Below are 23,362 nucleotides of genomic sequence, written 5' to 3' on the forward strand. Positions count from 1 at the left end.
ACTATATCCTCTCTTACTTTTAAGAATTTAACTTGGTCCCTCCTGTTTCTGCATATTGCTCCTCAGCAACATCAACCAAAAATAGTGTTGGCTTCCACATATGTGCTGATGGCACAAAGCTGTATCTCACTGTAAGTTCTCTTGATTCATCTGTTGTGTACTCCTTGCCAGATTATTTGCCAATGTGGACTTGCAGAAATTTCTTCCAGCTAAACAATGGGAAGACCAAAGTCATTGCCTTTGTTCCCCACAACATACTCTATTTTTTCTGTTCATTTGTGGGATGTGTGCATCACTGGCTGGCCAACATTTATTGACAATCCCTAGTTGTCCTTGAGAAGGTGGTGGTGAGATGCCTTCTTGAACTGCTGTAGTCGTACTGTAGTAGGTTGACCCACAGTGCTATGAGGGAGGGAATTCCAGAATTTTGATCCAGCAACGGTGAAGGAAAAGCGATATATTTCCAAGTCAGGATAGTGAGTGACTTGGAGGGGAACTTGGAAGTTGTGGTGTTCCTATATGTCTGCTGCCCTTGTCTTTCCAGATGGAAGCGGTTGTGGGTTAGGAAGGTGCTGTCTGAAGATCTTTGGTGAATTTCTACAGTGCATCTTGGAGAGAGTACCCACTGCTGCTACTGAGTGTCAAAGGTGGAGGGAGGGGATACTTGTGGATGTAGTGCCAATCAAGTGGGCTGCTTTGTCCTGGATGGTGTCAAGCTTCTTGAGTGTTGTTGGGGCTACACTCATCCAGGCAAGTGTGGAGTATTCCATCACACTGCTGACTTGTGCCTTGTAGATGGTGGACAAGCTTTGAGGAGTCAGGAGGTGACTTACTCGCCGCAGTATTCCTAGCTTCTGGCCTACTCTTGCAGGCACTGTGTTTAAGTGGTGAGTTCAGTTGAGTTTCTGGTCAATGGTAACTCCCAGGATGCTGATAGTGGGGGATTCAGTGATGGTAACACCATCGAATGTCATGGGGTGGTGGTTAGATTTTCTCTCATTGGTGATGGTCATAACCTGGCATTTGTGTGGCACGAATGTCACTTGCCAGTTGTCAACCCAAGCCTGGATATTCTCCAGATCATGTTGCATTTGAACACGGACTGCTTCAGTATCTTAGGACTCATGAATGGTGCTGGACATTGCGCAACCATCAACGAACATTCCCACTTCTGACCTTATGATGGACGGAAGGTCACTGATGAAGCAGTAGAAGATGGTTGGGCCTAGAATACTACAATGAGGAACTCCTGCAAACATGTCCTGGAGCTGAGGTGATTGACAGCCAACAACCACAACCATCTTCCTATGTGTCAGGTATGACTCCAACCACTGGAGAGTTTGCCCCCTGTTACCCATTAGTTCCAGTTTTGCTAGGGCTCCTTGATACCACACTCGGTTGAATGCAGCTTTGTTGTCAAGGGCAGTCACTCTCGCCTCACCTCTGGAATTCAGCTGTTTTGTCCATGTTTGAACCAAGGCTGTTATGAGGTCAGGAGCTGAGTGGCCCTGGCGGCACCCAAATTAGATGTCATTGAGCAGGTTATTTCTGAGCAGATGCTGCTTGATAGCACTGTTGATGCCACCTTCCATCATTTCACTGATGATCAAGAGTAGACTGATGGGGCCAACACCCTAGAACATCAGCTGGGTTTCTGGATTAATAGTCTAGCAATAATAATATCAGGCCATCGCCTACCCTTTGCCTCAGCTATCTATTTCATCCCTCCACCTAGCCACTGTCTGGAATTGAACTGGGTTCTTTGCAATCTTGTCATCATATTTGACTCTGAGATGAACTTTCCACCATTATGTGCACCATTACTAAGTTCACCTTTATAAAATTGCCCAACTCTACCTTAAAAGCTCATCTTCTGCTGGACCCCTCACTACTTTCTTTGCCACTTCTAGATTGGCCATTCTGATGTTCCTTTGGGTGACCTCCTCCCATGTTTCTACCCTCAATTTACTTGAGGTCAAACTCTACTGCCTAGATTTTTGTTCACATCAAGTCCCCTCCCGTGCTCAATGGCCTATGGAGGTTCCTTGTCAAGTAAGGCTTCAATCTTAAAATTCTGATTTTTGTTTACTAACGAAGCCTTGTTCATGGCTTCAACTTCCTTACCTCTGTGCTCCTCCAGTCCCATGGTGCCAAAAAAATTCTCCACTTCTGTTTCTGTATGTGCCTTGATTTTAATCATTCCAGCATCGTTTGTTATGGCTTAACTGTTAAGGCAATTAGCGCTGGATTGGCCTCCCTAATCTTCTCCAACTCTCTACCCCTCCTCTACCATTAAAAATGCCCCATAAACCTACCACACTGACTGAGCGTTGGCCATCTGTCCTATTATTGCCGTATGTAACCATATGTTTGTCCTATAATAGTCCTTTGAAGTGCCTTTTTATTATGTTAAAGGCGAAGAATAAATACAAGTCCATTTCATTTGTTTCTAAAATGTTTAATTCTTCAAAATAAATAGCATACATATCTGCAGATAGTTAATCTGACATTTTGACAATGCCAATGTTATCTCAGAATTCACAATATGCATTTGGTGAACATTAAGCATTTGATGTTGGCAACTGACACCAAAGAAGCTCAAGCTGATGTGCGCTAAGAGCTATTCTCACAATTCTTTGAATTCCAGCATGACAGTGGTTGCTGTGATTTGTTCAGTTTTCCTGAAAAAAAATCGTAATTTGATACTAGTTAGTACAATTCTATTTTTCTGGCTCTGGGACATTCTGCCCATTCAGGAACATCCTGCCAAGGTATTATAGAACTTGGTTGAGTTTTTTGAAGAAGCAATGAAGAGGATTGATGAGGGCAGAGGAGTTGACGTAATCTATATGGATTTCAGTAAGGCATTCAACGAGGTTCCTTCTTACGGACTGGTTGGCAAGGTGACATCATATGGAATACAGGGAGAACTAGCCATTTGGATGCAGAACTGGCTTGAAGGTGGAAGACAGTGGGTGGCGGTGGATGATTGCCTTTCACACTAGAGCCTTGTGATTAATAGTGTGCCGCAAGGATCGGTGCTGGATCCACTGCTTTTCGTCATTTATATAAGCGATTTGGATGTGAACGTGGGAGGTGTGGTTAGTAAGTTTGCAGAAGGCAGGAAAACTGAACAATTCACAGCAACCACTGTCATGCTGGAATTCAAAGAATTGGACGTGTAGTGGACAGCGAAGAAGGTTACCTCAGAGTACAATGGAATCTTGATCAGATGAGTCAATGAGCAGAGGAGTGGCACATGGAGTTTAATTTGGATAAATGTAAGGTGCTGCATCTTGGAAAGGAAAATCAGGGCAGGACTTATGTACTTAATGGTAAGGTCCTGGGGAGTATTGCTGAACAAAGAAACCTTGGAGTGGAGGTTCCTTGTTCCTTGAAAGTGGAGTCACAGGTAGACCAGGATAGTGAGGAAGGTGTGTGGTATGCTTGGCTTTATTGGTCAGTGCATTGAGTATAGGAGTTGGGATGTCATGTTGCAGCTGTACAGGACATTGGTTAGGCCACTTTTGGAATACAGTGTGCAGTTCTGGATTCCCTGCTATAGGAAGGATGTTGTGAAACTTGAAAGAGTTCAGAAAGGATTTTCAAGGATGTAGCCAGGATTGGAGGATTTGAGCTATAGGGAGAGGTTGAATAGGCTGGGGCTATATTCCCTGGAGCATGGGAGGTTGAGGGATGACTTTATACAGGTTTATAAACTAGGTTTAAGGTGAGAGGGAAAAGGTTTAAAAGGGACCATTTGGGAAAATGATTTCACACAGAGGGTGGTGTGTGTATGTAACGAGCTGCCAGAGGAAGGGGTAGAGGCTGTATATGAATAGGAAGGGTTTAGAGGGATATGGACCAAATTCTGACAACTGAGACTAGATTTATCTTGGATATCTGGTCATCATGGACAAGTTGGACCAAAGGGTCTGTTTCTATGCTGTTCTTCTCAATGACTCTAGTTTGAACACAGGCCGTGAGGAGATACGTCACCTCTTCAGCAGTGCTCATATGATTCTATAGCATGGGAAAAAAGATGTAAGTGATGTGATGTTAGGTGTACACAATTGATTTAACCTTAAGTAGGGCCTGACTCTTTCACAGCTATGAAGAACGACTTATCAGTTAATACCTGGATGGATCTTGGTGGATATTGTTTAAACCAGTGACTAGAAACAATCTCTTTTACCAGGCATCCATCACTTCTGCTGGTTATACTCAAGGAGATAAACATGTTTTTCTAACAAGCTACATGCTGTGAGAGCTAGCCTAGCAGAACTCCAATATAAAAGCAACTTTTTGATCTTGTTTACTGTGAATCATTGTAATTCTTCACCAGTTAAAACTAAACACTCTATTTTTCAGGACAGAGAAAAGATTCAAGTCTACAGCTTGAAGATCAATTCCAAAATTACATCTCGATTTGCTCACAATGTGATAACAAGCCGTGTGGTAAACCGAGCAACTAAATCCAAGGAAGCCCTCTTTGAAGTTGAGCTGCCCAAAACAGCTTTCATTACCAACTTTACCATGTGTGTATCTGCCACAATTACCTAACAAACAACCAAATTAGAGTTAAAATGCACATATTCCCTCATCTAATTTTTGTTTTATACTATTAGCGAGTAAGTTATTTCTTTGTACCTGACCATTTTTTGGTCTTACTATTTTTCCTCTCAAATTTTAGTGACTTTGCCACTTATCATGCTTTGGGCTGTAGTCTTCACTGCATATAATGGATGCACTTTTGTTTACAAAATTTGCCTATTACATGTGGTGAGGCAGTTAAAGTGCCTGAACTAAGCTGCTTGAGCTCTTCACTTTCTGATTGCCTCTTGCAGCTGTGAAGAGTGCAAACGACTAATGGGAGCTGCTGAAATCTCTGACAACTGTTCGCGCTATTAGTGAGGCCATGCTATTGATAGGACCAGGAGGAGATTACAGCTTGAGTACCACTAACAATCACACTTTCTGCTGCTGCTTCTTTTAACTCTATGCACCGTCAGAAGATGGTTAACATTCTTAAAAAATAAACGTCAAACGGATTTGACGTTTTGTCAATTTTGCATTGAATTGCTATTACTTTAAAAACTATTTGAAAGTAATACACACTGTGGCAATCTGGGAAATGCATTGCTACTTTCAGGTTTGAATAAAACATGATTTAGTATTGTGCTTCAGCCATGTTTTTGGTATGCATATTAAGTGTGAGGCACTTTAATACAGTTATTGTTCTACCACACAAATTAGTTTTGAAAAAGATTACAAAGATGGCTGCACAGATTGATTTCTGAGCAACTGTTAAGTAAGTATGAACATTTTTCAATTTATTTTTGAGTATTTGAATGTTCGGACTCTTTCCAGTTTGGATTATTGAAGGATTATCTTGTTCAATAGTTCTAGCACATACATTCTCAATGCATAAACTAACTTTCCATATTTACTTCTCACGAATTTAATTATGAATTAAATCCTCCAATGGTTAATAACAAACCTAAAGAAACAAAACTGATTGTTATGATATTTTTAAAGGATTTGATTCTATTAATTGTAAACAGAAATTTAATTTTCAGTTCTTCATATTGAAACACTTCAAAAATTGTGGATTCGTTTGCAGAAAATAGCCAGGCTGCAAAATTATTTATTCTTTTGATATTTCAGTTTAAACACAGCAAACTGTCATGAAAAATTCACCTTATTCCCTCTTTCACCATTCTCCCTCCTGCTCAGTCTATGTGGATGATCAACCAGAGATTTAACAACCAGTGGCATTCGAATTTACTAATACACTTTCTGATACCTTCCTCTGTAGGACCATTGATGACGTGAAATATTTTGGAGAAGTTAAGGAAAAAGAAGCTGCTCACCAACAGTATAAAGCTGCAGTGTCCCAGGGACAGACTGCAGGATTGGTCAAGTAAGGCGAAATTACACTCTTAAAATTACAGATTAATTGGTAGAGAATAGTCAAATACATGAAAATAATTCATAACAAGGGGATGCTGGGAGAAGTACAATGAAAACATGACTCCCCACTCTATCCCTCACCATAGACAGCTCATCAGTTACAAGAATTCCAAGTTGAACTATTTTCCATGCTCTATTTTCAAAGCAAACACAACACTCCTTGATAACTGCTATTGTTTAATTTGTTTTCTGTTGAACAAAGAGTATCTGGAAGAAAAATGGAAAAGTTCAAAGTATCAGTAAATGTTGCACCAGCCAAAAAAGTGAATTTTGAACTAACCTATGAAGAATTATTAAAACGCAAATTGGGAAAATATGAGATGATCCTCAAAGTAAAACCTATGCAGCTTGTCAACCATTTCCAGGTAAATAGTTATTTAATGTTCTATAACTAAAATGTTTTAGTTCCAGTTTGACATACACTTAATAAAATCACAATTAAATGCCTTCATATTTTTTGTTAATTCTTTTTGTTTAGATTGATGCCCATATTTTCGAACCAAAGGGCATTGCCTTCCTCAATGTCCATGGAACCTTTTTAACAAATGATCTGGAACAAGCTATGGTGAAGAATAGAACAGAAACCAAGGTGTGTAATTCCAAACTTGATGGGGGTATTTTCCTTTGATATCTTCCTTTATAAGAAGTTAAGAATAGCAATAACTGAAATTAAAACCAACTTGTATTCAGGCTCATATTTCCTTTAAACCAACCCTGGAGCAACAGCGAAAATGTCCTGATTGCAGTGAAACGCTGTTGGACGGAGACTTGATCATACAGTATGATGTGAATAGAGACCTGTCTGGTGGGGACGTACAGGTGATTAGATGACAATTTAAAATAATTTCTACTTGTTCATGTTGTGTAACATTTCACCAATTGCCTCATAATGTTGTTGTAGATTGTGAATGGCTACTTTGTTCACCATTTTGCACCTGCAAATCTACCAAGAGTACCTAAGAATGTCATCTTTGTGATAGACCGCAGCTTTTCTATGCGAGGCCTCAAATTCAGACAGGTATTGCAATTCGTCTAATCTGATAAGTGATGAGTAAATAACCGTTAAGTGTTCCATTAATTTAGAGTTTTTACTGGAAAATGTTTGGCAAACCCCACAAAACTTTTCAGTGTTCTCAGTAGTGCTATTTGTGTCAAAACACTTACTCCAAAGTAAATATATTGGCACAGTGACTTTATTATTGCATTGATGCTAAAATTGAAAGTCTGGATTTTCAGTCAGTAGCATATTGATGGTGAGAGAGAGAGGGTCTATTATTTTTCATGCAGAATACAAGTGGGAACTCACATTCAGAATGAAAGGGCTAAGCTTTAGAGTGTCTAAGCTTTGGATAGACGAATGTCCGAGGTAATCCTAACTATGAAATTCAATTCAGCGATCAGTGGGCATGGGCCCTTCCTGCTCCTCTGATGCTGCATGGGCTGCTGAGTTCATCCAGCTCTACACCTTGTTATCCCATTATCATTATTGGCTTGACAAAATCACGGCTGAAGATTAAGTTGAATCATATACATTTTGATACCTGATCACAAAGCTGGGAATGGCAATTTCTCAGCCTTAATGTTAATCTGGATCTCCAGTAGAATGATCTTAAAATTCTTCCTTCCTCTCTCTGGTCTCTTTGTGACAGAGAGAGTGAGGAAATTCTTAGGCATCCTAAGCTACATTAACCAGGTACACGTGTAGAATGTTTTACAAGTGGGGGAAACAAATTTGGAGAAAGGAATATCCTTAACTTGAGACAATAACATAAACATTATTTCCTCATTTATAGACAAAGCTGGCTCTACTTAGAATATTAGGAGATATGAGCACACAGGATTATTTTACAATAATCAGTTTCGATTCTACCATCGAAAAGTGGAGAGATTCATTAGTTCAGGCAACTCCTGAAAATGTTTTGCAAGCGAAAAGATACATCATCTATTTACAGCTTGGAGCAGGTAAGCATATTGGGCTTAATTTTAATGCTCTTGCCCCTTGTCAAGTTTGGCAGCAAAGAGGGTCTCTAATTGGGTGGTCAGGAGAACCTGCCAATTAAGCCTGTTGTGGGAGAAAAGGCACTCCTGCCCCATTGCCAACTGGGGCCTTTAAGTGGGCAGTTAAAGTCCCAGTAAGATCAATTTAGATGCAAATAAAAGTGTTCCCAATTAAAGCTGTCATAATTTTCAAATGTATTTTTTTCAAATATAATGTTTCTCAACCGAATTATGAGACTGTAAACCAAGAAATCCTTTGAATGCTTGGGTGAATGTAAAAGACCACATTGCACTTATTAAAGAAGAGCAGAAAGTTGTGCAGGCATCTCAACCAAGATGTTTCTCTCAGGCAACAACTAGAATAGATTATTCATCTGTTCATTAATTTGCTGTTTACCACATTCTGGTGTTTGAAAATTGGCATCATGATTTGCCAGCAAGACAAAACAGACTGCACTACTAAACTAATCTATAGATGGTAAAATAATTTGGGACGTCCTTGGTCATGTTAAGGTACGATATAAATGTAAGTACTTTCCTTATCATAATTCAAGTTCTTTGCAGCTGAACCTTAAAAGAAATCTGCCAGAAGTAATATACCAAAGCCTGAATCTGTTCAGATTGATTATTCATGAAGGCGAGAAAGTGAACAGAGACACAGCCAATTTTACTATCTTAGTACCACATTTAATCATTAATAAATATAATTGAAACTTATTTACAGAAAGTAGAGTTGTTACTATGAAAAGGATTACTCAGTGCTCTAAACAAGCCTGTACGCCAATGTTAAAAGCATAAATAATTGAAAATGGCATTGCACTTGAAATAATATATTTTAATGTTACATTTACTCAAGTAAATATAATATTCACAAATGTTGGGCAGTTCAATGCATTTGAACTTTTGTGCTAGAATCGGGTTTCACCACCTAATCATGGCCAGTTGGAGATGGACTATAATTGCTGCCACATATCCCTGAATGAATGAATAAATCATTCCCAACAAGATCAGTTCTGTTTTTAACTGGGTCTTACATTTTGTAAACATTATTCTCAGTTAAGTTATAAAAAGGTAAACGAACATGCATTTCCCATCTATCACACATGAGGTATTTTTGAGACTAAAGTTTGTGTGTCAAAAAGTTTCACAAACAAAGGCAGTCATTTAAAGCAGGAGTAAGTATCCATGACATGTGACCAGTCTTGGCAAGAAAACTGAAACAGTAAATCAAAGAAATGTATAGTTTTCAAATGGCAATTAAATGCTGACCTCATCCACTGCTTACTTCAGAACAGTTAGTCTTTTCAGCCTGAAAGTGGTACCAATCACCTTAGCAGCAAAATAAGGCATTCTGTAATACAGTTTGATATGACCCTCGACTGGTTTATCATCTAATTTACAATGAATCATTCCAAGGAGAACCCTTATAACATATATATTAAGATTAAAATCGACTCTTCATACCTTAGAGGTTTGTCATGCTTGTTGGTCACTGTGTCACACAAAATTATGAAAAGGAATTTATGAATGTGGGGAACGACCTGACAGTCAATTTTGGTGGCATCACAAAGAGAAATTTCTCATGTGTATTTTCCACATTTACAGGCACCAGATATCCATTTTCGAATACAAGTTTATAATGCAAGCTGAATATTTTTCTCTTTTGTTCCAGAAACAAATATAAATGATTCTCTGCTACTGGCTGTAAGTCTTCTGGATACAGCTCTCAAACAAAAGCAACTGCCTGACAGAAGTGTATCCATGATAATTCTTTTAACAGATGGCGACCCAAATGTGGGTTAGTTTCAGAAACATCTCCTTCCTTGATATAAAACTGCTGAAACAGATCTGAATGATCAAATATCATAAAACCTTTCCGCCATAACATGCATTTTCTAAAGGATATATGGAAATATCTTTTAGTCATAAATTTCAAATTAATCTTACTAGGCCTGAGTAATTTTTTATATACAGAGAGGTTAATGTAAACCAGTAGATGCTTAATGATTATCATATCGCTGCTGATTTGATCATAATCACTTTAAATAGTGGGATGTATTTTTGCTTCTAACGATATGAGTTTCTAATGTTTGTAAGTTGCAACTATATTGAAAATAATGAAGCGAACTCAGGGGATGACTTTATGGAGTGCAGGTTCATAGTTTCTTAAAATTGGAGTCCCAGATAAACAGGGTAGTGAAAAGGTACGCTTGCCTTTATTGGTCAGTGCGTTGAGTATAGAAGTTGGAGAATCATGTTGCAGCTGTACAGGATATTGGTTAGTCCACTTTTGTTATACTGCAGTCAATTCTACTCTCGTGCTAAAGGAATGATGTTGTAATATTTGACAGGATTCAGAAAAGATTTACAAGGATGTTGCCAGGATTGGAGGATTTGAACTACAGCGAGTGGCTAAAAAGTCTGGGGCTATTTTCCCTGGAGCATTGGAGCTGTGGAGAGGTGACCCTTTAGAAGTTCATAAAATCATGAGGGGCATGGATAGGGTGAATAGTCAAGGTCTTTTCCTCATGTTGGGGGAATCCAAAACTAGAGGGCATAGGTTTAAGGTCAGAGGGAAAGATTTAAAAGGGACCTAAGGGGTAAGTTTTTCACACAGAGAGTGGTGAGTGCATGGAATGAACTGCCAGAGGAAATTGTGGAGGCTGGTACAATTATAAAATTTAAAAGTCATCTGGATGGGTAAATGAATAGGATTTACAGGGATATGGGCCAAATCCTGGCAAATGGGAATAGATTAATTTAGGATTTCTGGTTGGCATGAACAAGTTGGACTGAAGGGCCTGTTTTCATGCTGTACAGCTTTATGACTCTCTTACTCAATGTTTTTCACTGAATTAACCTTTTACAATTGGTTATACCATGAACTTGAGAAAATAAATTTAATTAACCTTTCTCCCCCTGCAGAAAATGGATTTATTTCTTAAGATGGTTTAAAAGCTAGAAGTAAACTATTAATTAGAAGGTATAAGAGGAAATAGTTTTTAAAAAATCATCAAATAAGATAAATTTGTTCATTTATATCACAGGGGAAAAGGACCCAGTAAAAATCCAAATCAACGTTAAAAATGCCATACAGGAGAGGTATAGTTTATACTGTCTTGGCTTTGGTTTTGATGTTGATTACAGTTTCCTGGAAAAAATGGCACTGGATAATGGTGGTGTGGCTCGACGTATTTATGATGATTCTGATTCAGCCTTGCAGCTCCAGGTATGTAGATGATTCTTAAATAATCATTAACAAAGACCCATTCACAATTTAAACTAGATGTCATACAATCCCTCATTCATAATAGAATAAGAAAAGACGTGTTTTGCTTTTACTTTATCAGGAAGGAATTTTATGTGGTCAGTAGGAAAAATATATAAAGAAGATTAAGGGCTGGATTTTACCAAAAATTGGCCACGGGTCAATTTTACTGAGTTGCATGGAAGGTTTCTCTCTGTCATACCTAATGCGATTTCTCACACTACAACACCAGGGCCTGCAAGCTTGTTCTGAGGTTTGCCATCCAGTTCAGTGCAATATCCATGGTTAGGAAGAGCACCCCACAATGCAGGAGCTCTGTGAGGATAAATACCACCATCTTCTACCTGCTACCTCATGCTCACCCCATCTCTGCTATTGCATTCACCTCACACTGTTGCTCATGGCCCACAACTCTCAGTACTGCATGCACATCTTCCCTCGCTCCCTACCACTCATCCCAACCTCCCACACTACTAACCCTGTATGAATCTACAGTGCCTACCCATTCTTTTGGGACACCTCACCACTTTTTCCTGACCTGCACCAGCACTAACAACTGTGCCACCCATGTCAATGTCACTCAATGTCCCTTTCTCTCATTACAAGGGAAAAAGATCCACAATGGGGCAGAGAAAGACATTTGACTCCTCACTCCCGATGAGGAGAGGATCCTGGCCCTGGCCAGTGAGGACTACAATTGCTCATGTAATGATGCCAAAGCTTCCTGTTCTAAAGAAGGGTCACTGGACCCAAAACGTTAACTCTGCCTGCTCTCCACAAAAGCTGTCAGACTTATTGAGTTTTTCCAGCAATTTCAATTTGTGTTGAAGAAATATTAACTTTTACTTTTGCATGTATGTATTAAGACTTCATTAAAAATATTTACAATTTGACTATTTTAGAATCTTAACGATTAATTCAAACACCTTTTGATAAAATGCCTTTTAAAAGTTTCTTGAATCTTTTAGTTGCTTTGTAGGTGCCTCTCTATATTTGTTTTCTCACAGGGCTTTTATAATGAAGTAGCAAATCCCTTGCTTTTGGATGTCGAAATGCAATATCAGGAGAATGCCATTTCAGACTTAACAGAGGCCACTTTTAGACAGTTTTATGATGGATCTGAAATTGTCGTAGCTGGCAAGATATCAGACAACAGTCTTGATGTGTTCATGGTAGAAATTACAGCTAAATCTGTAAGTACCCAAACTCCTCACATATGTTCTATAACGGTGCAGTGCTTTCATCGGAAAATTGGTTTTGGAGCTAGGTCAATTTAAATTGTTGTATGATTTTAGTCCCACATTCAAAGTACATTTTGAATAGCATCTTAAATAAAAATATGAATTGCAGTTTATCACTGAGAAACATCTCAAAACTTCATACACAGTTAATGTAGTAACTTCTTGCGTGGTAAATGTGGAGCTGTTTTAGCCTCACATCTTGACAATCAAAAGTGTTAAGAATTATTGAATTCTTTTTGTGGTTTTGATTGGTTTGGAGGACAGGATGGAATTAAGGTATGGTGGGTGTAAGCAGCACAGCTCTCAGCAGCTCCTTTAAATTGTGCCATTAATAGCAAAACAAAACATGCATTTGTACATTTAATGTAGGAAATGGCCCAAGAATTCCACAGCAGAGTCATTGCAAAAACTGCTTAAGCATGTGGTTTGGAAATCGTGATCAAAAGCAGGATTGGTTTTGAAAATATGCTTAGAGGCACCAAGAGAAGAAGCAACCTGAAGGAATCCAGGGATTACAGATGACTGTTCTGCTATTAAGAGTTGAAGGGGCAAAAAAGATGCTCACATGTCCAGAATTAGGCAAGTGTAGAGGAGACAGCAATGGGGAATATCATGGAGACCTATTGTCTTGAACACATGATCTAATTTAGTGAGAAATATTGTGAAGTAAAGCTAAGGAATTAGTTCTTGTTTTGTGTGTGAGCTTTCACCACATCTCTGTATTGGTCTTTTGATTGCATTTTCTTATTCTTGGCTTTTCCCCCTTATCCTCTCGTGCCTCAGGAGCTGATCTCCCTGTGATGTTCTTTGGAGTGCTTTCCCTTCTTGCATTCCTATATAAGTGAAGGTTCTTGATGTTACAAACAAAGAACAAAAAACAAAGAAACCTGCAGCACAGGAACAGGCCCTTCGGCCCTCCAAGCCTGTGCCGATCAAGATCCCCTGTCTAACCTGTCATGTATTTTCTAACGGTCTGTGTCCATTTGCTCCCTGCCCATCCATGTACCTGTCCAAATATATCTTAAAAGACGTTAACGTGTCTGCGTCTACCACCTCCGCTGGCAACGCGTTCCAGGCACCCACCACCCTCTGTGTAAAGAACTTTCCACACTTATCTCCCCTAAACTTTCCTCCTCTCACTTTGAACTCACGACCCCCAGTAATTGAGTCCCCCACTCTGGGAAAAAGCTTTTTGCTATCCTCCCTGTCTATACCCCTCATGATTTTGTAGACCTCAATCAGGTCCCCCCTCAATCTCCGTCTTTCTAATGAAAACAATCCTAATCTACTCAACCTCTCTTCATAGCTAGCACCCTCCATACCAGGCAACATCCTGGTGAACCGCCTCTGCACCCTTTCCAAAGCGTCCACATCCTTTTGGTAATGTGGCGACCAGAACTGCACACAGTACTCCAAATGTGGCCGAACTAAAGTCCTATACAATTGCAGCATGACCTGCCAACTCTTGTACTCAATACCCCGGCCAATGAAGGAAAGCATGCCATATGCCTTTATGACCACCCTATTGACCTGCGTTGCCACCTCCAGGGAACAATGGACCTGAACACCCAGATGTCTCTGTTCATCAATTTTCCCTAGGACTTTTCCATTTACTGTATAGTTCGCTCTTGAATTTGATCTTCCAAAATGCATCACCTCACATTTGCCCGGAATGAACTCCATCTGCCTACCTGGCCGGGTTCATTCCCCAACACCAGGTCCAGTATGGCCCCTTCCCGAGTTGGACTACATACATACTTCTCCAGAAAACCCTCCTGGACACACCTTACAAATTCTGCTCCATCTTGACCTCTAACACTGAGTGAATCCGAGTCAATGTTGGGAAAATTAAAATTTTCCATCACCACCACCCTGTTGCTCCTACACCTTTCCATTATCTGTTCACATATTTGTGCCTCTATCTCAAGCTTGCTGTTGGGAGGCCGGTAGTACAGCCCCAACATTGTTACTGCATTCTTCCTATTTCTGAGTTCTACCCATATTGCCTCACTACTTGAGTCCTCCATGGGGCCCTCCTTCAGTGCGGCTGTGATATCGTCTTTGACCAGTACTGCAACTCCTCCACCCCTTTTACCTCCATCTCTATCCCGCCTAAAGCATCGATATCCTGGGACAACTAGTTGCCAGTCATGCCCTTCCCTCAACCAAGTCTCAGTAATAGCAATAACATCATACCTCCAGGTACCAATCCAAGCCCTAAGTTCATCTGCCTTATCTACTACACTTCTCGCATTGAAACAAATGCACCTCAGACCACCTGTCCCTTTGTGTTCATCTGCTCCCCGATTACTATTCCCTTTAGTCACACTGACTCCATTATCTAGTTCCCTACAGGCTTTCGTTTCTACCTCTTTTCTGTCCAATATTTGATTCCCATCCCCCTACCACATTAGTTTAAACCCTCCCCCACAGTGTTAGCAAAAGTACCCCCAAGGACATTGGTTCCAGTCCGGTTCAGGTGTAGACTGTCCAATTTGTAATAGTCCCACCTTCCCCAGAACCGGTTCCAATGTCCCAAAAACCTGAACCTCTCCCTCCTACACCATCTCTCAAGCCACGACTTCATCCTGGCTATTCTTTCATTTCTGCACTGACTAGCACGTGGCACTAGTAGCAATCCTGAGATTACTACCTTTGAGGTCCTACTTTTTAACTTGGCTCCTAACTCCCTAAATTCTGCTTGTAGGACCTCATCCTGTTTTCTGCCTATATCGTTGGTGCCGATATACACCACGACAACTGGCTGTTCGCACTCCCCCTTCAGAATGTTCTGCAGCCGATCGGAGACATCCCTGACCCGTGCACCTGGGAAGCAACATACCATTTGGGAGTCCCGTTTTCGACCGCAGACCCGTCTATCTACTCCCCTTACAATTGAATCCCCAATGACTATCGCCCTTCCACTCTTTTTCCTGCCCTTCTGTATAGCAGAGCCAGCCACGGTGCCTTGAACCTGGCTACTGCTGCCTTCCTCTGGTGAGCCATCTCCCCCAACAGTATCCAAAACTGAATACCTGTTTTGGAGAGAGATGGCCACAGGGGACTCCTGCACTGCCTTCCTGCTCTTCCTCTGCCTTTTGGTCACCCATTTGCCATCTCCCTCAGCGATCCTAATCTGTGGTGTGACCAAATTGCTAAACGTGCTATCCACGACCCCCTCAGCATCACGTATGCTCCAAAGTGAGTCCATCCGCAGCTCCAGCGCCGTCGTGCAGTCTAACAAGAGCTGCAGCTGGATACACTTCCTGCACGTGAAGGAGTCGGGGAGATCAGCCCTGTCCCTGAGCTCCCACATTGAGCAAGAGGAGCACAACACGGGTGTGAGATCTCCTGACAGTATTAAACTTAACTTAGATATATGAAAAAGGAACCAAAAGGGTTTTGGCAATCACACGATATATATAAAGAAACATGAAACAGAAAAAGCCTTACCTTATCTACACACCACTGAGATTTTTTTTTGGTTCGAGGAGGAGGGCGGGTGGGAGACACTACACATGTAGTTATTTTTGTTTCTCTTTCAGATGCTGATCAAATTGAAAGAAAGCTTTGCATTTTTACAGCTCTTTCAAACCTCAAAAGTTTGCTTTGTATAGAATGAACAACTTTGAAAAGCAGTGATTGTTTCGGATGGATAAATACAGCAGCCATCACATCCACAAAATTAGTTTTCCTTGGTCCCATTCACAAATGCATTTGGTTGCTGCTCCAGGCCTGAACCCATCATAATAACCTTTTACTTCCCTTTCTTTAACTTCCTTCTGTTCTGCCTACACTTCCTACACGCTTGTCTATTGTTGTTTTGTTGCCTTTTCATGCCCCCTTGTCAGATACACTGCCCTTCCAAATCCTATGTCAACAGTTCCATACTCCTTTATCTTCCTACTTCCCTATCACTGACTAGGTCTGACTTATTCTTAGAATAAGCCTTTATTTCCCCCTGTACCTCTCTTTGACATCCTCTGAATGTACTACAAAAAGGTAGTCAGCGTTGCTTCATTACGAAGAGCAACCCCGACAGTTGCATTCAACTCCCTCACTCATTTTTCCACCTTATTTGCTTGGAGAGGCCTAGTCTTGTCAACTGCTGCTTTCCAAACTTCCACCTTCCTTGCTGGTCCCACAGATTCTGCCAGAGAATTACTTATTGATTCCACTTTCTGCATCTCCCTTCAGACTGTTAGCTCACTTGTGAACAAGGCCCTTGCCATCCATGAGCTTGACATAAATAATTGCATTGGCAGCCTGGCCTTAATAGAAACCTGACTGACATATTCTCCTTAAATGAAGCCTACAAGCCTGTTCCACCTTCCATGACATATCCCACCAGAACCTCAGTGGTGCAGAGTGGCTCATCACAAGTCACATGTTAGCCAGTTTCTTTAGCACCACAGCACTTTCCCTTCTGTTGAACATCTCACCTTGTTCTGCTCCTTTCCTCCTTCAGCCTTTACACTGAGCAACTTTCCACCATTGGTGATTTCAAACTCCACATTACTTCATCATGCCTTCTCTCCTCTGAGGTTACTGCTCTTCTCTTTTCCTTTAATCTTTTCATCCTCAGAAACTCCATAGTTTACATTCACAGCTACCCCTTGATTTTATCACCTCATCTGGTCTCGCTACTTTTATTATATTAACTATGAATAAAGCCATTTCTGAACCTCTTCAGCTCTGGTGAAGAGTCATCTAGGCTAGAAACGTTAGAATGCTTTCTCTCCATGGATGCTGTCTGACCCACTGTGATCTCCAGCATTTGTTGTTTTCAGTACAGATTCCAGCATCTGCAGTAATTTTCTCCTACAAACCATTTCTGCACACTATCTTGTATTACAATCCAAGCAATTCACATTCTGCAGTGCCAATGCAATCATCTATTGTGTATTCATCTTAACAAAGAAACTACAGCTAATTTATTTACCAATGCACTTATTAAATTCCAACAGGGTAGCCTTTGGTCCTTCTTTCAGCGCAACATTTCTCTAGCTGCGAGGAAGAACCAAGTCAAAACCACATGACACCAGGTTATAGACCAACTGGTTTATGTGAAATCACAAACTTTCAGAGACTGCTCCTTTGTCAGGTGAAGTGGCCTCCACCTATCACTGTGTCATCTGCAATGATACCCTCAGTTCTTTTGTCCAGGTTGTTAATGCATAACATGAATAGTTGTGGTCCCAACATATCCCTATTGCAGAACTCCTCTAGTCACCGGCTACTATCCTGAGAATGCTGCCACTGATTCCATTCCTCCATCTGACAACTGTCTGAGGTTAAAGCAGAACTGTTTTAATCCTTGATATCGTGTCTGATCTTTAGATAAACTTCAACCTCAAATTTGCTGCATCATGACCATCTATTTCACCTCTGTAACATCACCTGACTATAGTCCTGCCACAGCACTTCTGGCTTCTCGAGCATCACTGATTTTAAATGCTCCATCTTTAATGATAGTGCCTTCAGCTGCCTGGGTGCTGCGCTCCAGAATTTTTTCATGAAACCCATCCAATGTTGTAATTCTCCTTCCTCATTTAAGGTTCTTCTTAAAATCATCCTCTTGGACCAATTATATGTTCATCTGCCCTAAAATTGCCTTATTGTTACCTATGCCATAACACATGTGTGAATTGCCTTAGGATGTATTACGATATTAGTAGCACTGTATAACAGAAGGCTATTGGTAAGAATATATGCCCTCCTGATATAATTTCAATTACTGAGGAGATCAGTTTACTATCTTACAGCAATGCCAACACTTCCTCCACCCACACACCAAGTTGTCAGTCAAAATAATGTGCTCATGTTTGAAGTGGGCTTTTAGCCCTTGATTTTCTAACTCAATGGCAAGAAAGCTACCACCTATTCTAAGCTGTCAGTACATGAATAATATGATTTAATTTTGTTCAAAAGTCCCTGCATTCAGCTCATTTTATCTCTTACAACATGCCACAGTCATTCTGTATAAATTAGACTGTCTTCACATGAAGAGTACAAATTGTTTTTTATGGATTCAGGTTGAAATCTGTAATGTCAGGGATCTTGATAATGTAATTCTCTTGCAGGCTAGCAGTAATTTATCTCTTGAAGAGGAAGTCAATGTGACAGAGGCAGAGAGCATTCTGCAATATCAACAATATATTTTTGGTGATTTTACTGAGAGACTGTGGGCCTACTTGACTATTCAACAACTCCTAAATCAAAGGTAAAATAGAACTTCTTACTCCACAAAATTGTACTATTATTGATTAACAAGAAAAAACAGGCTAAGCTCATGTTTGAAAAGTTGTGCATAGGTTAACATAGAAAACATAATGAGGTTTGATTGTAAAAGAATGTTAGCCAATCTATATTGGAATAGAAATGAAGAACTACAAGTAGCGCCTCAGCATTTCTGCGGCTAGGCATATAAAAAGCATATTAGATACATAAGAGATAAGAAAGAGGGAGAGGAGATATTAGACTGCTGCAAAGTGAGTCTGAAGAAGTAGTAATGAGGAACAAAGAAATGGCAGATGAACTGAATTGGGTCTTGACATCAGTCTTCATGGTGGCAGACACAAGTAGCATTCCAAAACTTGGAAGGGAGTCGGGGGGGCAGAGGTGAATGTATTGGCTATCACTAAGGAGAAGGTGCTGGGGAAGCTGAGAAGTCTGAGGGTGAGTAAATCATCCAAACCAGTTGGGCTACACTCAGAGTTCTGAAGGAGATAATTACGGAGATTGTGGAGATATTGACGAAGATCTTTCAAGAAGTATTAGAGTCAGGGAGGGTCTAAGAAGACTGTTAGTGGATAAAGTAACATCCTGTTTAAGAAGGGCAGAAGGCAGAACAGAGATAGTAGGAACTGCAGATGCTGGAGAATCTCAGATAACAAGGTGTAGATCTGGATGAACACGGCAGGCCAAGCAGCAAGAGAGGAGGAGGAAAGCTTGACGTTTCAGGCCTAGACCCTTCTTCAGAAATGGGGGAGGTAAGGGGGTTCTGAAATAAATAGGGAGAGAGAGGGAGGCGGATAGAAGATGGATAGAGGAGAAGATAGGTGAAGAGAAGACAGACAGGTCAAGGAGGCGGGGATGGAGCCAGTAAAGCTGAGTGTAGGTGTGGAGGTAGGGAGGAGAAAGGTCTGTCTGGGAGGACGGACAGGTTAAGGGGGCGAGATAAGGTTAGTAGGTAGGAAATGGGGTGGGGGTTGAGGTGGGAGGAGGGGATAGGTGGGAGGAAGGACAGGTTAGGGAGGCAGGGACAAGCTGGGCTAGTTTTGGGATGCGGTAGGGGGAGAGAAGATTTTGAAGCTTGTGAAGTCCACATTGATACCATTGGGCTGCAGTGTTCCCAAGTGGAATATGAGTTGCTGTTCCTGCAACCTTCGGGTGGCATCGTTGTGGCACTGCCGGAGGCCAGGAATGGACATGTCATCTGTGGAATGGGAGGGGGAGTTGAAATGATTCGTGACTGGGAAGTGCAGTTGTTTAGTGCGAACCGAGCGTAGGCGTTCTGCAAAGCTGTCCCCAAGCCTCCGCTTGGTTTCCCTGATGCAGAGGAGGTCACAACGGGAGCAGCGGATCCGGTAGACCACGTTAGCAGATGTGCAGGTGAACATCTGCTTGATGTGGAAGGTCTTCTTGGGGCCTGGGATGGGAGTGAGGGGGTAGGTGTAGGGACAGGTGTAGCACTTCCTGCGATTGCAGGGTGCCCGGTGTGGTAGGGCTGGAGGAGTGTGTGGAGTGGACAAGGGAGTCACGGAGAGAGTGGTCCCTCTGGAAGGCAGATAAGGGTGGGGAGGGAAAAATGTCTTTGGTGGTGGGGTCGGATTGCAGATGGCGGAAGTGTCAGAGGATGATGCGTTGGATCCGGAGGTTGGTGGGGTGGTACATGAGGACAAAAGGCATTCTGTTTTGGTTTTTATTGCAGGAAGCGGCTGTGAGGGATGAGTTGTGGGAAATGCAGGAGCCACAGTCGAGGGTGTTATTGACCACTGATGAGGGGAAGTTGCAGTCCTTGAAAAATGAGGACATCTGAGTTGCACGGGAGTGGAATGCCTCATGCTGGGAGTAGATGTGGTGGAGGTGAAGGAATTGGGAATAGGGGATGACATTTTTGCAGGAAGGTGGGTGGGAGTATTAAAAAGTTGGCATCAAACTTTAAAGATCATAATTAAAGCCTATCATCAGAAATGTCCTAGTGACTGGGCTAAAGGAATTTCTTGTTACTGTTTGCCTTCAGGAATGCCTGAATGAATCAACAGGATTCAAACTGTTTGAACTGATATGTGGGCATAATGTGAAAGGACCCCTTAAATTAATTAAAGAAAAAATGTAATCCAAAGCTCATAGTTTGCTTCTGAACTTTATGTGAAATTTCTGAGAAAAATATCTTCAGAATGAAAATGCACCTGTAAATTTCAAAGATGAATCAACAAGGCCATTGGAGGATTATGCTATTGACTTACACATATTGATGATTTGATTGTTTTGGAGGGGAATTTATTTACAATGCCAGATCAAGTTGTTTGATTAATTACAAAATAATGAATTTGGCTATAAGCTTGGCAAAAAATTAACTTGCCAGGCCAAAAGTAATTTTGATAAAGCTAAATTGAATCCAGAGCAGCTAAAAAGGATTTTTGCAGTATTTTTCCAGTGTGCAAGATAAAATGAGTGATTCTGCAGTACTCACACTTTAAATATATTCTATTGAAGGTTTGTTCCAAATTTAAGCATTGTACTGGATCCCAAATAACCTCTTAAAGAAAGTCAAGAAATTCAAATGGGGAGAAGATTATTAACTGACAACTTGAAAGCTGTACTAGCTACTGCACCAATTTTAGCAACATTGAGTTACTCCAAATGATTTAAACAGGCTGTTATGCCAGCACATCAGTTTGGATGCAAGAGAAAGAGATTGGGATTGAATGGCCAGTTAGTTACTTTTCTTGCCAGCAAAACTACTTAACTGTAGGAAAAAGACTTTTGTATTTGATGTTATCTCCATAATGTATTTAAATCTATTTGCCCATAATCCCTGCAAAGGCTTATTTATAAGGGCTGTAACCCTTTAACTTCCCCAGCAAGGTTTCATTTCAAAACTCTGAGACTGTTTCATTTGAATTTAATGCTACAACTATATCGTTTGAATATCATCAACAAAGCACGAAGAAATAATGGCATGATAGATAGATGCCTTATTAAAAGCCGATGTTGAGGAACAGGAATGTTGTGATTCAAATGAGTGACAGAAGTGTTGTCATGGGAAATGCATCGATAATGATGATTGACTGTTAACTGCCAGTCTTTATTTAAATCTTAAATCAGGCAGTTTGACTCTGATTGATCAGTGTCCATGTGTAAGTGTACTGGAGAGTAGAAGTAAGAGGTTAAACCTTCAAGTAAATAAAATCCTGCCGTACTGTTGATAACTGAGTTTTGGGGGTTTTTGTTTACTCTGAAATAACAGTGAGCTTTGTTTGCAGTTTGTTTTAAGAGCTTCAGGAGAGCTAACAGCTGAAGAAAGCCATCTGGTTAATGCGCAAGAATTCAACTGAGAGACAAATGAGAGGAAACATTGACTATACATTCCTTAATTGTCATCAATTACTCAAAACTATAGAAAAGATAACCATGATTCATGTCTTAAGATCATAAGACCATAAGATATAGGAGTGGAAGTAAGGCCATTTGACACATCAAGTCCACTCCACCATTGAAATCATGGCTGATGGGCTTTTCAACTCCACTTCCCTGCACTCTCCCCGTAGCCCTTGATTCCTTGTGAGATCAAGAATTTGTCGATCTCTGCCTTGAAGGCATCTAACATCCCAGCCTCCACTGCACTCTGCGGCAATGAATTCCACAAGCCCACCACTCTCTGGCTGAAGAAATGTCGTCTCATTTCAGTTTTAAATTTACCCCCTCTAATTTTAAGGCTGTGCCCACAGGTCCTAGTCTCCCTGCCTAACAGAAACAACTTTCCAGCGTCCACCCCTTCTAAGCCGTACATTATCTTGTAAGTTTCTATTAGATCTCCCGTCAACCTTCTAAACTCTAATGAGTACAATCCCAGGATCCTTAGCTGTTCATCATATGTTAAACCTACCATTCCAGGGATCATCCATGTGAATCTCCACTGGACACGCTCCAGGTCTAGTATGTCCTTCCTGAGGTGTGGGACCCAAAATTGGACACAGTATGCAAGTATACTTAATGCAATCTATAACACCTACAACACATAAACAGAAAGTGTTCCACAAGATTACGGTGTTTTCAGGAAACAATCCGAAGTTTTTGCCATTTTCCAACAGGTTCACTTGTTTCACCAAATGATAAGTTAAGCGACCTTTGAAAGTTACTTCCCTCAATTATCAGAGGATTCCCAATCTGACCGCCAGCTGGCAGCCCCACTCTGGCAGTTTCTCCTCCCTATCTTATCAGATCAAATCTAAAAGGGTCTAAACACCTTGACCAGACACCATCTTTCTTCCCACATTCCAACTAACAGCTTGCGAATTATTAGGAGCAAATTGCTTATGACATGAGTTAACCTGCAAATCCACTTGAATTTCCAGCTGGAATTAGAACTTCCAAAACTAACTTCATAAGCAATTATCATTTAAGATGCATTTTACATTTATTCTTATTCAAGAAAATAGTCAGATTAAACAGAAAATTATTTAAAATGCATCACCACACTCAGTTGCTGAAGCAGCAGACAGAGTTTCTGTAAAAATGCACGAAATCGGAGGCCTTATTTGGAAATGAAATGTGAGGATGATCCCGTATTGCACTGAGGAAGACAAAGCAATGGAGTTTACTCAAGGATGTAAACAAAGAACAGGCTTCGGAAAGGAGTAAAATAGGGAGTGCA

General features: G+C 40.8%; 1 protein-coding gene across 2 annotated transcripts in view; it reads left to right on the forward strand.

Moving 5' to 3' along the window:
- The window catches only part of LOC125460608 (inter-alpha-trypsin inhibitor heavy chain H3-like), a 53,288-nt gene that overhangs the window by 3,464 nt on the left and 26,462 nt on the right, over positions 1-23,362 (forward strand). For both annotated transcript variants that reach the window (XM_048548246.1, XM_048548247.1), the window contains exons 4-14: positions 4,372-4,538; positions 5,819-5,923; positions 6,176-6,338; positions 6,452-6,562; positions 6,664-6,792; positions 6,875-6,991; positions 7,767-7,935; positions 9,644-9,769; positions 11,019-11,200; positions 12,247-12,432; positions 18,564-18,703. In XM_048548246.1, coding sequence (XP_048404203.1) covers positions 4,372-4,538; positions 5,819-5,923; positions 6,176-6,338; positions 6,452-6,562; positions 6,664-6,792; positions 6,875-6,991; positions 7,767-7,935; positions 9,644-9,769; positions 11,019-11,200; positions 12,247-12,432; positions 18,564-18,703 — 1,595 coding nt within the window. The remainder of the gene's footprint in view (positions 1-4,371; positions 4,539-5,818; positions 5,924-6,175; positions 6,339-6,451; positions 6,563-6,663; positions 6,793-6,874; positions 6,992-7,766; positions 7,936-9,643; positions 9,770-11,018; positions 11,201-12,246; positions 12,433-18,563; positions 18,704-23,362) is intronic.

The sequence above is a fragment of the Stegostoma tigrinum genome, chromosome 11 (assembly GCF_030684315.1).
Source record: "Stegostoma tigrinum isolate sSteTig4 chromosome 11, sSteTig4.hap1, whole genome shotgun sequence".
Classification (NCBI taxonomy): domain Eukaryota; kingdom Metazoa; phylum Chordata; class Chondrichthyes; order Orectolobiformes; family Stegostomatidae; genus Stegostoma; species Stegostoma tigrinum.